Genomic DNA, 16,389 nt, shown 5'->3' with positions numbered 1-16,389 from the left:
GGCATCCACTTCCATAATAGCTTGCCTCCGGAAACCCTATGAACTTGGAGAGAGCATGAAAGGCACCCAAGCGTCGAGGACTCTCCTTCATAGGTTCGCTATGAGTCGCCTGCGACTCACGACACTTAACAACAACAACAACACAGCCAGAGTGCTCCTTAGAGGCAAAGATGATGAAGCTCTCTCTCACATGCTTTAGGCATGTTGCCAGAAGAGGTTATACCTTGGAAAGGGACATCATGCTAGGGAAGGTGATGAGATGGCGAAGGAGAGGAAGACCCACAACCAAGTGGAGTGACACAGTGGCTGCCTTAATGGGCGCTAGTGCACCAGGAAGCGTGAAGATGGTGCAGGACAGAGTTCAGATCTGCTGTTCATAGGGTTGATATGAGATATACTTGACTCCTAACTGGAGGAAGAATATAGCAGTTTGCCCCCAGGCCTGATCACTCCTTGAGAAATTGGAAAACCTCTAAGGAGGCTGGATCAAAGACCAGACAATGGATAAGGCTCTCAGCCTGATCACAAAAGCCCAAGTTCATTAACAGTCCCAAATTCTGAGAAAAATACCATCTTCCCTGTTGTTGCTGTTGAGTGCCTGGAGTGGTAGGCAACTCATAGCGACCTTAAGAAAGAAAGACCTGAACACTTGTATAACTTTCATCCTTTCTCCAGTTTCATAGGGTTTCTGGAGGCAAGTTATTTCAGACCATCTTCCATGGCCCTCCCTAAAAGCCCTATAAAAAGAGGCTGGCCTTGACTGCCAGGCACCATTCTGACCTTCTCCGTTCCCGGTCACTTGGCATCCCTCTCAGACCATACAGTCAGTAAAGGTCTGATGGACTCTTAGGATCAGCTTTATTCTTTCTCTTGCCCTCAACTTAATTCTATCTAACACTAACAAGAAACAAAAACAACAACAAACAACCACAACAACAAACAACCACAACTCTTTGCCAGGCACTGTGCTTGACAGAATTCCAGATACAGACTAAAATAAAACAGACACAGTGAGTTGCTGAAGGAAATGTCTGTGAAAATTAGGAAAATAAAGTTATTTCCGATGATGGGGACAGATGAGCCCAAAGCTTTTCCAAGGGGAAGGAATAACGGACAGAGGCTACTTTTGATCTGCTGGGAAAGGAGAAGCAGCTTTTCATTTTAGACTTGAAGAAGGGAAAGGGGCAAGAATTACAAAAGGAGGTGGTCTGTGGGTTGACAGTTCAAAATGGCATTCCTTGGCCATTGCCTTTGACTTTTACCACATGCCTGGGTGGGAACATATAGATATGGTGCATAGCCTGCTAAAAAGGGGGACTGGCCAGTTTTATCAACTAGCCAGGCTTAAATTGAGCAGGTTTAGAGACAAAAGATGGGAATCCCACTACCAGCAAGAAGGAAGAAGCAGAGGATGCAGTGCATGTATATCTTCTGGAGTTAGAGAGGGAGAGAGATGGAGGTGGAGATGCCTCAGTAGCAGCAGAGGACTGGCATGAGACAAAGCTGACTGCTGTCCCACAAAGCCAGAGGCAAGGCCCTTCACGGAAGCTGCTGGAGGGCTAGGCGGAGGGGGAGACACCATAATTGTTAGGATGACACCCCCTTAGGGAACTGCACTGCCAAGTCAACTGCCAAGCTTCACTGGCAGAAGGATCCACCAGCTACATGGGAGAAAAATGGCCATTCTCCTTGTATGCAATGGACAATCTTAGAAGCTCAAGGGAAGGTCAGCTTTGAGCTGGTTTTGCTTCTAAGGCATTACATTTTCTGAATTAAAGAAAGCTTTGTAACACTGCCCTAAATCCAAGAGGCTGAAGGTCAAAAGGCCTGTGAGCATGACCTGGCTGAAGAACTGTAAACTGAACTATAACCTGTTAACTGCCGTAATAATCTCCATATTGTCGAGTATTTCCCATGAGTTCTGTGTGACCAATGCAATGGATTAGCAGACTCAATAAGAGAGCAGTGAGAACTTTGGAAGGAACGGCTGGTAGTAGAAATGACAGCAAGAGGCACTGGTGACATAAAAGTTTATGGTATCATTCATAAATACATTCAATTAAAAATACTTCAAGTCAATTAGGACAACTTCATTTATGTCAGAGTGGAACTACATTCCACAGGATTTTCAATGGCTGAATGTTCAGGAGATAGCCAAACCTTTCTCAGATACCTCTTTGTGAACAAAGATCTCTAACTTTCTGGTTAGCAGTCACATGTTAACATCTAGGGACTCCAATTTATATACATACACATATACATATACATATACACACATACACACACACACAACTAAATCCATCTATAAGGGTGGTCTGGTGGACTAGTGGTAAGAAGCTGAACTGCAATCCCAAAGGCACACAATTCAAATCCACCAGCTGCTCCACAGAAGAAGGATGGCCAATCTCCTCCCATGTAATTTACTGCCTCTGAAAACCTGCTGGAGGGTCAGCTACAGGTTGGTTCCAAGCTGAGAGCCAATGACAACTTATCTATATAAGGAGCTCTGGAGACTCTGTGGCTAAGTCTTCAGCCGCTCACTGAACAGTGAGTGGCACCCCCCCACCAGTGGCTCTGTGGGAGAAAGACCTGCAAATCTGCAGCCTAGACACAACTGCTGTCCACAAGTTGTCCACCTGTAAAAAGTTACACTGACAAAAGTTGTGTGAAAGATATAGTTACAACAACAGTAATGACAGCTGCTGCTGAGGCTGCTTATGTACAATCAAAACCTTTATGGGATTTGGTTCCCTGCTTTGGAGGTTTAAGGGTCATGGTTTTATGGGACATCTCAGTTAAGTGGCCAAATAATGTGTTCATGGTGGTTGTATGCTGCCTAATTAGAACCCACTCATAGCTGAGCCTCCAGTGAGTTTTCGGAGGCAGCAAATTACATGGGAGGAGATCGCCATCCTTCTGTAGAGCAGACGGTGTATTTGAACTGTGTGCCTTTGGGACTACAGCACAGGTTCTTACCACTAGACCACCAGAGCTCTGAAAGTGTTTATTACTTCTGCTTTATTTCCTAATTTATGGTGTAGTTTCTTTTTTTTTATTATTTTGTGTGCGTGTACCGTCAAATCAGATCTGACTGGTACAGGAGGATATTGCGCCTCCTTCTCCGGCAGAGCATCTGGTGGATTCGAACCGTGTTCCTCTGGGATTGCAGTGCAGTTTCTTGCCACTAGGCCACCAGAGCTCCCCTATGGTGTAGTTTCTGAGGTCTCAAAACCTGCATGTGCATCATCTGAGGTGAAACAAGTAGCCTTTTATTCACCTGGAGCAACAGAGGAAGAAGAGCCAGGAACTGGAGGAGGAAGTAGAATGTGTGGTTAATAACTTTCAGGAACAGCTGTCTCTTTTACCAGGAGACTAAAAGAATGGGGTGGTGCCCAGCTACCATTACAGAACATTTTTATTAAAGATTTTGTAGAAGAATCCTTATCAGAAGGTAGAACATAATTTCACATTCTCATGGATTCTAGACTTTCTGGAGTGCCACAGGGTGGTCTTAAAAACTACAGCCCTGAGGGAACCTTTAAGCCTTAGACCAAAAACATCCCCTGAAGTCATCTTAAAACCAAAGAATAGTTTTGTTCAACTAGTGAAAAAAGGTCCACCTTGACCATTATTCTCTTTTAAGAACTACTTATAAGGACCAAAGGAGCTCTAGTGGCCTTGGTAAGCAGCCGCCTCTCAATTCTAAAGGTACAGAGTTTGAATCCACATCTGCTCCATGGGAGGAAGATAGTTAATCTCCTCTCATGCAATTAATTAACTGCTTCTGAACACCTTCTAGAGTGTCAGCTATGGGTCAGTTCCTACTTGACTGTATACAAGAATATACGGATCAAATTGACAACAGCAACTCCAAAAAGTAGAAAGGGACCTTAGAGGAGAGAGTGCTTGTATTACCAGAGAAAGAACACCTCAGGAAGGGAGGGTGAGATGGTTACACAACTCAAAGAATACAATCCAGGTCAGTAAGATGCAGAAATTGCTGCACTGGTGTATATTTTGCTGTGTATATTCTCAACAACAATAAATGAACTTTGTTGTTATTACATGGTGTCAAGTCAACCATGACTCACATGGACGCTGTCAACAATAGCCCTGAACCCTCCCCTATCCTGAGCCAACTTCGCCGTCTCAAACACACTTGCCCCCATTGCCAGTCACTGTGTCAAGCCATGTCCTGCAGGATCTTCCTCTCCTGTGCTGCCTCTCCACCCTTCCAGGCATGGTGTCCTTCTCCAAGGACCAGTCTCTCCTGAATATGTGTCCAATGTATGTGAGACAGAGTTTCAAAATCCTTGTCTCCAAGGGGCAACCTGGTTTCACCCTCTCCAGGACAGACCTGCTTGTTCTCTTGGCAGTCCATGGTATGTTCTCCAGAACCACAGCTCAAAGGCACCTTGGCAAGAGGGCAACTGGAAAGGCCCTGCTGGGATTCAAACCTAGGATCTTCTATTTACTAGACAGGTGTTTTAATCAACTAAGCGAGTCCACAGTGACATTTAGGAAACGAAAGGCTGAATCTAAGAAACCTTATGGGCCAGTGCTTACCTTTCCTATTTGGTCTCTAGGAGTTGGAATCGACTGGCTAGCATATGACAACAATCACATTGCTATGCATCCATCCTAGAAGGCTTCCCCCCCTTTTCAATATAAAAAACCTATATTCCATTATTCTTTTATATATCTCTAGTTTTCTCCAAACTTTCTTTTTTAAAAAATTGGTTTGTTTACAAACTTCATATACCTTATGTTTCACATGATTCTTCATTCATATTGTGTTTCAAACAATCATTCCTATGCAGTATGTTTTATAAACTCAATCACCGTTGGACCTTGCCCATCATTACTCTGTCTTTTCACCTGGATCTTTCCCATTTCCTTCCCCTCCTCCCCCCACCCACCAAACTGTGCAACTCTGTGGCCTGGAAGACCTTTGATTAGCGGGTTGACTACCAAAATACATCAGTGGTTTTGCCTTAAAGCATGACTACACCCCTCATCTACTCCATAAGGTTTTATTTAATCAACACTACCCTTGGTATCTCCCTATAAACATAATGGGGTCTGTCTAGACCAATGACTGCTATCCCTGGCTATGCCTCAAAATGACCTGGGAGTGGATGATAATCAGATTACAAGGCTTTATCTCTCTCAGGTTCTTACTCACTTGTCTGGGATGAGGCTCTGAAAGCTGTTGTTTTAAAGCACTTTTACATGACTCAGTGCACTGGGAAGTTTGGGAACCACAGGGCAAGAAGACAAGTTGTATGTGTCCATGGCACAGATATTCGTGCTCTGAAATATATTTATTTGGATAAACTGTACAGTTTTTGCTTTCTATCCAAAAATGCTCCTCAAATCTTAGGAACCACGTTTTCTTCATTCATGCTAACCATTTCTTTCAGTCTTTCATTGCTTAAACTGCATACACTACAACAGCTTTAGTCAGTGGACTTGAAAAGATGGAAAATCAAGCTAACATGGTCTTCAGGACACAAAGGAGATATCGGCTAGAAGAGATTGAGATTAACAGAGAATATGTATGTGACTGTGAAAGTTAAAAGTAACATGGAATTCCTGAGGTCAAGTCCAGGAGCATAGCTGCTGTTAATAATAAAGATCTAATAAATAATAATAAAGATAATAAAGATCTAACTTTTAAAAACAGTCATTAGCCTGTGTCTGTAGGTTGATGTAATATCAACAATGCCTGCATTCCATACACAGATACGTGGTCGTCTGTCTCTGCTCAACAGACAGCTCCCCAGCCTTCACAAACACCCCCAAAACATCATCTGTGTTCTTAAGCAAACTACAGTGTTAGAGAAGATTTGGAGGGACATTCTAATGCACTGCCTCTGAAGAACTGTCTGGTATTCTTAGGCTCTCTGTCCCTTCAATTTGTATCCTCCCTATGCTGTCACATTTCTTTGGAATGCGACATTTAGGCATTCTCTGATCCTTTGAACATTTCTCAGAAATGTATACAAATATCACACACTCAGCATCTGCAGAGTGATGAAGCATTGCTGACCTGGCACCAGGATGGTGATGGCTGTCTGCACTGCCTTCCGGATAATACTGTCCAAGGCAAACATCCAGTGTGGCTTGATGTTATGATTCCGGAGAACCTTATTGACCTGCAGAAAGAGAATGATATTTAGCCTCATTTCATTAAGCTTAATTTCATGAAATCTAAACATTTCTAGTTAAAAATAACTACAAAGAGAGCCAAGACAAGGAGGAGGAAATACAATGTGTGATGAATTGCCTCCACAAATCACTTTCCCTTACTGAATAGTTTGATCAAAGAACCTGATCAAAAGGGGGAAAAGGTGAACAGAATTTCAAAGTCTTTAGCGATTCATCCAGTTTGATGCAAGTACCAATCATTCTTTTTACAGGAAAAAGAGATTTTCTGGAGTCATAGAGAATGGATAAACACCAGAAACTATTTCTAAGATAATTTTTAAACCTTAAAACTAAAAAATCTCCTCTGAAGTCACCTTAAAACCAAACAGTAATTTAGCTTAACTAGAAAAGTTAAGTAAAGTTTACAGAGACTTTGGATTTTCCTTCTTTGTTGTACTTTTAAAAAAAATAATTTTAATGATCATTTACAGAGATTTGGGATTTCCATTCATTCATTGCTGCACTTCTCTCCCTGTCCAGCCCCCCCCCTCCCCAGTTCGCTCCTCTCTTTCAAAAGTAAAAGAAACACAATCCCCTGGTACACAATCCCCCCACACCCCTCCCGCCTCCCCAAGTACATTCCACTATGCAGCCTTAATTGTGGACTCTTGTGATAACCATAATACCCTATCATACATCGCTTTTAAATTATTCACTCCCTCATGTTTCAGTCCAGTATACACAATTTATCCAGTTTTTCTCAGTCTTACCCCAACTAAGGTAAACATCTTAAGGATGTACTCTTTCAATGCTTATTTGTAGAGAATAAAACTGACAACAAAATTTAAAAGATAAATAGGAAACTTAGGGGTTATTGAGTTTATGCTATTCGAGGAGGAAAAGCTTAGAAATGCCAGATGAGAACTAAGAAATGAAATTAGGTCTCCCTCCTCTTTTCAAGGAGGGAGGTCCATCCCTCTGGGGATGTAACTTCCTAATAAATCTATCTTTACTGTTTTATCCTCAAAGAATGAAATTAATGTCATAGTATTGCTTGTGAAGGAATTACTGAATTCTATGTATATTTTCATGAACAACAAAATAATAACTAGAAGACTTCTTCACCACAAATTGTAAATAAATATATTTATGCCACTAGAAAACAAATTAAAAACTGCCACCTCAACTTAAATTTCAAGGAATGCCATATGAGCAAGGGGAGTTATTTAAAATGACAGGAAATCTGACAAAATGGCAGTGTCACTTCTTTGGCTTCAGAATATGCAGTTTCCAGCTTTCATGACGTCTGATGTACGGGTGGTAGAAATGGCAAAGGAGGGAGAAAGAGACCAAAGGACTTCAGATAAAATGAGCACAATTCTCATGTGAAGACTGCTGAAATGGTAAATGTTCTGGCATTTCCCACCTATGACTGTGGAGCTGATTCTAAGTCACAGAGATCCTACAGGGCTGAGTAGGAATGCTGATAGGGTTTTCAAAGCTGTAAACCTTGATGGAATCTTCCTCCTATGGAACAGGTGGTGGATCAATCTGCTGACATTTTGGCTAGCAACCCACTGCTTAATCCACAGTGCCACCAGAGCACTTACCTATATATTTACAAAAAACCCCCCATATTTTATACATACAGCTGGTGGCCTAGTGCGTAAGGAGTTGTGCTGCCAAACCAAAGGCAGGTGGTTTGAATCTACCAGTTCTTCCGAAGAAGAAAGATGGGGAGTCTCCTCCTGTGTGATTTACAGTCTGAAAACCTGAAACCTGACCTGGAAGGTCAGCTATAAGTCAATTCTTACTCAATGGCAATAAGAGATACATATATATCTCATCACCCCAAGGACTGTTATACTACCCTTCTAGAGTGATATGAATTTCCCCTCTGTCCCTAGACAATTACTTATTTGCTCTCTACTTTACAAATGTGATAGGAAATACTGAGAGTCTAGTGGGTAGGGAGTTGTGCTCCCAACCCAAAGGTGGGCAGTTCAAATCCAACAGCTGCTCCAGAGGAAAAAAAATGAACAGTCTCCACTTGTGTCTCTAAAAACCCGAGGGAGGCCCAGCTATGAGTCAGTCCCAGCTCTACAGCAATGAGAGAGAGAGATCAACAATTTGTTCTTTTCGTGGTTAAGAATTCTATAGTATGGTTGAGTCGGATTGACGGATGTATCAGTTTAATTCCTTACTGACTGAGGAACCTCTGGATATACCCTCACTTGAGGGTACTTGGAATAAAACTGCAATAAGCATTTATGTACCAATTTTTGTGTGAACATAAATATTAAAAATAAACTAAACAATCACACCCCAAATCCCCAGCTGTTTTAAGCTGCTGTTTAAGACAAGTGTTTCTGCATATTCTGCCCCCCCGCCCAGTAGCACAGCTGACATACTAAAATTGATCCTACACAAAGTGTGTTGTTGTTATTGTTAGCTGTCATAAAGTCAACTATAACCCACAGCAGCCTTAAGAACAACAGATCTGAACACTGTCCTGTCCTGTGCCATCCTCACACTTACTGACACACAAGAGCCCGCTGAGGCAATCACTGTGTCAATCCACCTGGTTAAGAGTCTTCCTCTCGTTCGCTGACCCTCTGCCTTTCCAAGCATCCTGTCCTTCTCCGAGTAACAGTCTCTCCTAGCACCATGTCCTGAAGTATATGAGATGAAGCTTTATCATCTTTGCCTCCAGGGAGCTCTCTGGCTGCACTTTCTCCAAGACTTATTTGCTTGTTCTTTTGTCCATGGGATGTTCAGTCCTTTTCTCCAACAGCACAGCTCAATGGCATCAATTCTTCTGCCACCCCTATGCATAGCAAATGATCAGAAAGACGATGGCCTGAATCAGATGCACCTTAGTCCTCAAGCTGACATCACTGCTCCTCAATAATCTGGAGAGGTCTCTAACTGACATCTGAGTATTATGAAGATCTAGAAGGTCAGATAAATAAATGGGCATTTACCAGCTACTTACAGATGCACCACAGCACATGTCTTGAGTTCCTTCCCACAGTGCTTTATAGCCCTGTAAACAGGGGAGTGATATCCTATAATAGTCTAGAAAGGTTGTTCATATTAAAATTTTGATGTAAGATGTTTCTTTCAGTAGCCAATCTTTTTCCTATATTGAGGTAAATACAGAAATACATTATGGATATTATCTTTTCCAAACAACATTTTACCATAAGGCCAAGAGGCTTATTTAGATACATTCTCCTAACTGCTTTTGGACACTGGCTTCTGAGGTAAAGGTCACTTCCCCAACAAGACCTTAGGTAGAGGCAGGGGAGGAGCGGGGAGAAGGCGGTCCGCTTGTCATCCTGCACTGAGAGCTGGAGTTGCTCATTCTCCTATTGGTCCATCTTCATCAAAACCCCCAAAATAAGAGGGAACCCCGACTGAGAAATGTCTCAGAGTTTTTGTGTCCAAGGTCTCTCTCTTATTCCAAGACATTCCTTCAGATTGAGACTGCCCTATTCTCTCCATTTCTTGAAATGATTTGCCCACTTACTTGAGTAATGAAAGGGTATGGCCCTATAAGCAGAGGTTAATTTTCCAAGATCATGCCATGCACAGTGAAGAATGTATCTCTGTTACCATGTCATACTCTTCATAGCTTTTAATTTCTTCTAAACTGAAAAGCTCTCAATATGAGTTATACTGACCAATTTGCACTCCAGTCTTGACGACAGAAGCCAACAGTGTAAATTAGCAAAATTATTTCCCTCTCTTCACAGATGGCCAGATCTCACTTGCCATATAAGTGTGCTGTTAGCATTTAATATCAATGATAGAAAGTTGCTTTTGTTCCTATGATCTTAATCACATGAGAAGTCTTCTCTTAGCCCCGCACAAAGACCTTTACACAGTCTCAGAGAATACTTGTGGCTGCTGAAGGATTATCAATTTGGTTTTTCAATCAGGGATCCTTTGGTGTTTCACACATGATTGTCAAGTCACTTTCTTCGCTGAAGAAATAAACATACTCCAAATAAATTAATCTCGGGACTGTAAACAAGTGCCTCCAAATTTACACCACAGAAACTGTCTAGAACTTTATTTCAATCTCTCACACTTTACAAGGGCATTCTGGGGGTGGCTGAAGGCTTAAAGTTCCACAGAGAAATTTTATCCAAAAATAACAGAGACAGTGTTGAATAAGGTTTTTGGAAGACCAGTTTCTAGTTTGTGCTGCATCCCAAAAGGAATAAAGAAATTAAAAAAAAATCCCAAACACCAAAACAAAAACCCAACCAATCAAAACCATTGCTGTGGAGCTGATTCTAATCCACTGTGGTTGCTCTGAACGGAGAGGAAGTGCCTTATAAAGTTTCCAATGCTCCGTATCTTTATAGGAGCAGAATGGCACATCTTTATCTGATAGAGCCATGGTATGGATTTGAACTGCTGACTTTCTGGTGAGAAGCCATACACTTAACCACTGTATTATCAGGGTAAGCCAGCTTTAGAGAGAATTCTTTTATTACTCCTTAGGCAATGAGATTTATTTTCTAGTCTGGGGAAGAAGATTGAAAAAGAATTGATGCCTCTTAACTGGGCACTGCTGGAGAAGAGTAAGGAGTATATATATGTGTGTGTGTATATATATATGCGTGTGTGTGTATATATATGTACACACACACATATACACATACATACACACACACACACACACACACACATATTCATATATTTCTTTTATTTTTTTTACTTATAAGAAGTGCAGCCAGAGTGCTCTTCAGAAGCAAGCGTGGTGAGCCTTCCTTTTACGTACCTTGGGGCCTGTGATCAGCAAGGATCAATCTCTGGAGAAGGACAAAATATGCTGAGAAAAGCAGTGGAATAGAGAAAGGCCTTCAATGACATGGACTGGCATCATCAACAATGGGCATCAGCCCAGCAGAGATTGAAGATGGCACAGGATCAAGCAGAGAGTCAGTTGAACTTGTCACTGATATAGTGAGTAACATGTCAGGCTGCTAACTGAAAGGAAGGCCAAGCGTCTCCACTACGCAATCCACCGGAGAGAGATGGACAGTTGCCTCCCCTCGTGGAGGGTCACTATGACTTAGAATTGACTTAGGGGCAAAGAGGTTTTAGCAGCAAAATAGCTGGCCCCTAAAATTTATTCATTTATAAAGCAAGCATACTTTTAAAATGTTCCAGATGGAAACCAGAGCAAAACTGGAAACAAACTGAAGAAGTTTTATTTAGCAGTGATCATCCCAATTTGTAGCTGCCCTGCTAGCACACTGGGCTGCTAACTCTAAGGTTGGAGATTCGAATCCACCAGCTCCTCAGTGGGACAAAGATGAAATTGCCTGTGTCTGGAAAGCCTATAGCCTTAAAAGCATTGCTGGAGGGAGCTCTGGTGGCCTAGTGGCAAGAAGCTGCATGGCAATCTCAGAGATTTGCAGTTCAAATCCACCAGATGCTCTTCTGGAGAAGGAGGGGCAATCTCCTCCTGTACCAGTCAGACCGATTTGACAGTACACACACACACAAATAAGAAATTTTTTTTCAAAAAGCACTCCTGGGATACATCGACCCTGTCTTATAGTTTGTATTTAACTCAAGTGCAGTGGGTTTGCTTTGGTTTGGACTGGACATTCCAATTTGTACAGTTAACATTCTCTCCAAGGCCACTAGATGGTGCTACTCACAGAGAATTGGAAAACCATGCTGTGTTATGGTGCTTAATTCACAGAAATAAATACAGTGACCCACTACCTGATTTCTTAAGAACAAAGTTCAATAATGGAAGATGTTTGTATGATTTCCTTTCTCCCCATAATGACCCAATTTTGTGTATCTAAAGCGAAAACCAACAAAGCTTGTATTTAAAAACACAGAGATGGGCAAATATCTTGTATCATTTATACAGAATAGTATACTAAAACTATCAAAGAAAGGAAAGATAACAGAGCTTATGTCTTATCCTAGTTATTTTGGCAAATTTTAGCTTGAGTTCATGGGGAAGCCATGGTAAAATATCATACTCACAGCATCTTGAAAACCAAAAAGAACCACTTGAACTTGACTGATTCCGTGGCTGTCGAAGTCCAGCTCTAGTTTCAGCTTTGACAGCGTGGTGGCTATGATTTTTCGGTCCGTGGATCTCACAAATTCTCTGAGGCTTGCAATGAGGGTTGTGATGTGTTCCCACTTCAGCTTAGGTTCTTCAGCTCCCTGTGGAAAGACAAGCAACCTCGGCTGATCAGTCAAGAGGTCAGCAGGACCCCGCCATGCCCGCTGCCCTTTCTCAGCCACTCTAGGATTCAAAATGCTAGTGCAAAAGAAAATCTTGTTGTGCACCGTCACGTCAGAGCTAACCCACAGCTGACCCTCCAGTGGGCTTTCAGAGGTAGTTGTATTTATTTATAATTAGATAGTTCCTACCACATTCTTGGGTATATTATCAGGAGGGCCAAGACCATGGAAAAGGACATAATGCTTGGCAGAGAGTCAGAGGAAAAGAAGAAAGTCATCAAGAGGAGTGGCTGATACAAGTGTGGTATAGTGGCTTTATCCTTCAAAATGCCTTTGACCTTCACTACATGGCTGGGTGAGAACATGCAAATAGTATGTGTAGACTGTTAATGAGGGGATTGGCCAGTTTTACCATCCTGCTAGGCTTACCCTGAGCAGGTTGAGAGGGAGAAGGGAATCTTGCTACCAGCCAGAAAGAAGAAGCAGAGAACATAAAGCATCCTTCTGGGGTCAGAGATTTCTCCATGAGGTCTTGAGACCGCTCAAGAATGAGATATTGTGGCAGCAGCAGCAGCAGTGGCAGAAAACCAGAGACCAATCGGGGAGCAAGCTGACTGGAGGCTGCTGCCTCAAGGAGGCAGAGTCAGTGCTAAGGGCCTTTGTCTAAGCTTCTGGAGAACTTCAAGGGGTCACACCAGAACTGGTAGGGCTAAGAGAACTTTTTTGTTGGTCTCAGGGTCAGAGGAAGACCCATCAACAACATGCACTATGCAGATGACACAACCTTGCTGACTGCAAGTGAGGAGGACTTGAAGAACTGGCTGCAGAAGATCAAGGACTACCGGCTTCAATGTGGATTACATCTCAATATCAAGGGAAAATAATCCTCACCATCAGGAACAGGCTATATACCATGATGGAGAAAAGACTGAAGTTGTTAACAATGTCATCTTATTTGATGACCAACATCTTTGGTACCAGCAGTCAGGAAATCAAAAGATGGGTCACATTGGGAAAACCTGTTCTCAAAGACCTCTCCAGGACACTAAGGAGCAATGATAGCACTTTAAAGATTAAGGTATGCCTTACCCAAGCCAGAGTTTTCTCAATTACTTGATATGCACTTGAACATCAGGCAATGAGTAAGGATGACAGAAGAAAAAAAAAAGATGCTTTTGAGTTACGGTATTGAAGTTGAACCCTGAATATTTCACGGGCTGCTAAATAAATAAGTCTGTCACTTATTGACACAGTGTAACCTGGGTGTTCCTTGGAAGGAAGGATGGTGATATTTCACCTCACATTCTTTGGGCATGTTGTTAAGAGGTGCTGGTCCCTGAAGAAGGACAAAATAGTTGGAAAGGTGGAAGGTCAGCAGAAGAGACCAAGATCCTCAACAAGATGGCTAGACATGGTGATGAAACAATGAACTCAAGTGTGTCAGAGATGGCACAGGATAGGGCAGGGTTCATTCAGATCCATTGTTCACAGGGTAGCTATGAGTCACAGCTGACTCGTAACAACAACAAGAGAACTTGTTATACTGGCTTAATGCTGAGAGACTGAAGGCCAAAATACCTGTGAGTATGCCAGAACTGGGGAACACTGCAGGGTTTAAAATTAAGAAGGGAGTGCATCAGTGTCGTATTCTCTCTCCATATCCATTTCATCTGTATGATGAGCAAATTATTTGAGAAGCTGCACTCTATGAAGAGGAATATGGCATCAGGATTGGAGGGAGACTCATCAATAACCTGCGTTAGGCAGATGACTCAACCTTGCTTGCTGAAAGTGAGGAGGACTTGAAGCACTTGTTGCAGAAGAACAAGGAATGTAGCCTTCAGTATGGATTGTGTCTCAATGTCAAGAAAACAAAGATTCTTACCACTGAAATGATACACAACAACATGATGGATGCAGAAGAGATTAAAACTCTCAACAACTTCATCTTACTTGGATCCACAATTAATACCCTTGGTACCAGCAGTAAGAAAAGAAAAAAGACATATTGTACTAGCAAGATCTGTAGTTAGGAGTAATGATGTCAGTTTGAGGACTAAGGTGCCTCTTATTCAGACCATGGTCTTTCCAATCATTTGCTATTCATCTAAGAGCTACACAATGAATATGGATGACAGAAGAAGAACTGATGCCTTTGAGCTGTGCTGTTGAAGAAGAGCACTGAACATCACATGGATTGCCAAAGAACAAGCAAATATGTCTTGGAGAGGGTACAGCCAGAGTGTTCTTTGGAGGCAAGGACGATGAGGCTTCACTTCACATACTTTGGGCATGTTGGTAGTAGGGGCTATTCCTTGGAGAGGGGTGTGATGCTTGGAAGGGAAGAGTTTCAGCGAAGGAGAAGATCCTCAACCACGTGGATTGACACAGTGACTGCCATAATGGGTTCTAGTATGTCAGGAAGTGTGAAGATGGGACAGGATAGGACAGGTTTCAGATCTGTTGTTCAACAGGGTCGCTATGAGTCGAATTCAACTTGACAGCACCTCACAATAACATGTCTGAGAGAAGTTGGCTTGAAGACTTGTATTGTTTCCATCCTGAACTGCAGCCTGTTAACTTCCCTAATAAACCCCATAATCATGAGTATAGTTGGGTGAGCTTTATGTGGCCATTACACTAGATTAGTGGGCCCAATATCAGAACAGTGAGAACGCTAGGCCCTCTCAGGGTTGGTGTCAGAACTGACAGAAGTAGGTGTGGGGAGTGTTTGAACTCATAGGAACTGGTTTTAAACTACGGATGTTGTCAGTGGGAACCGTCCCCCTTTGAAGAGTTACTGGAGGTCAGATGCCACTACCCTGATACCACCTGTAGTCTTTGACACAGTGGCTGTAATAAGGGACTCAAGCATAAAAGAGACTGTAGAGGTGCTGCAGGCTGGGAATTGTTTAATTCTATTGGCTATAGAGGGTGTTCTGGCAGCTTAGGGGTAAAAAGTTGTAATTCGAAGGCATGTGGTTTGAATCCATAAGCTGCTCTGCTTATGGAGAAAGGAGAAAATGGACAGTTTCCTGTGAGCCTCTGAAAACCTGCTGAAGGGTCAGCCATGGGTTGGTTCTGACTCGGTAGTCCACAATAACAACACACAACTGGACATAAAGGGTGCTCTAGTGGCCAGGTCGGTAGGAGCTTGTGCTGCTGAACTAAAGGCACAAGCTGCTCTGGGCAGACAGATGGGCAGTCTCATCTCATGTAACTCACAGCCTCTGAAAACCTGCTGCAGGGGCGTCTATGAGTTCAAGCACATGAGTTCCTTAGTTATTACTGAACAGAGGCAGGATTGCTGCAAGACACAGTGGACTCAACAGCACCGAATAACAAAGACCTCTCAAGAAAAAGGAATACTTTGGGAGTGAGGGCGCCTGTTCCAATAGCCATGATTCAGACACAATCAAGAAGTCTCAGGTGATGAACTCAGCTGCTCACTGAAAGGTTGGAGATTGAGTTCTCCCAGAAGCATCTGGTTGAAAGGCCACCTGGGGACTGGGCGGCATCTCATGCTGATCGCACCTTCTGAGAGACATTCCAATCTACCTGGTGTAAGACAACTATGGCCAATCAGAAGGAAACCCAGCCATCAACCACATCTTGTAAGACTGAGCAGCTCCGTCATTAGGAGCTAACAAAGGGTATCCAATCCACTTTCTCCACAGAGAACTGACCACCAGCTTGACCACCCTACCCCAACCCCTACCTATAAAGTTTAGCCTGTAACTTTCCTCACTGGTAACTTTACTGTCTGACCCTGCCTTTCTCTGGTCACAGACAGTAAACTGCCCCGAGAGCCAATAATAAACTCTTTTGTTCAACTTCACCTGGTTCTCTGTACCTTTTTTTACCTTGTTGTTGTTGTTGTTGTTGTTATGTGCTGTTGAGTCGTTTTCGACTCATAGCAACCCTATGCACAACAGCCCTAAACCCTGCTCTATCCTGCGCCAACCGCACTGCCTCTGACACACCCATCCCGATTACCCCAGTCACCGA

The 16,389-nt window shown here is 42.7% G+C and overlaps 1 protein-coding gene across 1 annotated transcript in view; it reads right to left on the bottom strand.

Moving 5' to 3' along the window:
• MAP3K5 (mitogen-activated protein kinase kinase kinase 5) overlaps positions 1-16,389 on the bottom strand; it is a 348,691-nt gene that overhangs the window by 36,374 nt on the left and 295,928 nt on the right. The window contains exons 24-25 of the mRNA XM_006884955.1: positions 12,175-12,360; positions 6,053-6,158 (exon numbers count right to left, since the gene is read on the bottom strand). Of these exons, the coding sequence (XP_006885017.1) occupies positions 6,053-6,158; positions 12,175-12,360 (292 nt within the window). The remainder of the gene's footprint in view (positions 1-6,052; positions 6,159-12,174; positions 12,361-16,389) is intronic.

Source organism: Elephantulus edwardii, unplaced genomic scaffold, assembly GCF_000299155.1.
Source record: "Elephantulus edwardii isolate Elephantulus edwardi_28Jun2011 unplaced genomic scaffold, EleEdw1.0 scaffold00039, whole genome shotgun sequence".
NCBI lineage: Eukaryota > Metazoa > Chordata > Mammalia > Macroscelidea > Macroscelididae > Elephantulus > Elephantulus edwardii.
The sequence above is the reverse complement of the archived record's forward strand: the minus strand, read 5'-3'. Positions and strand labels throughout refer to the sequence as shown.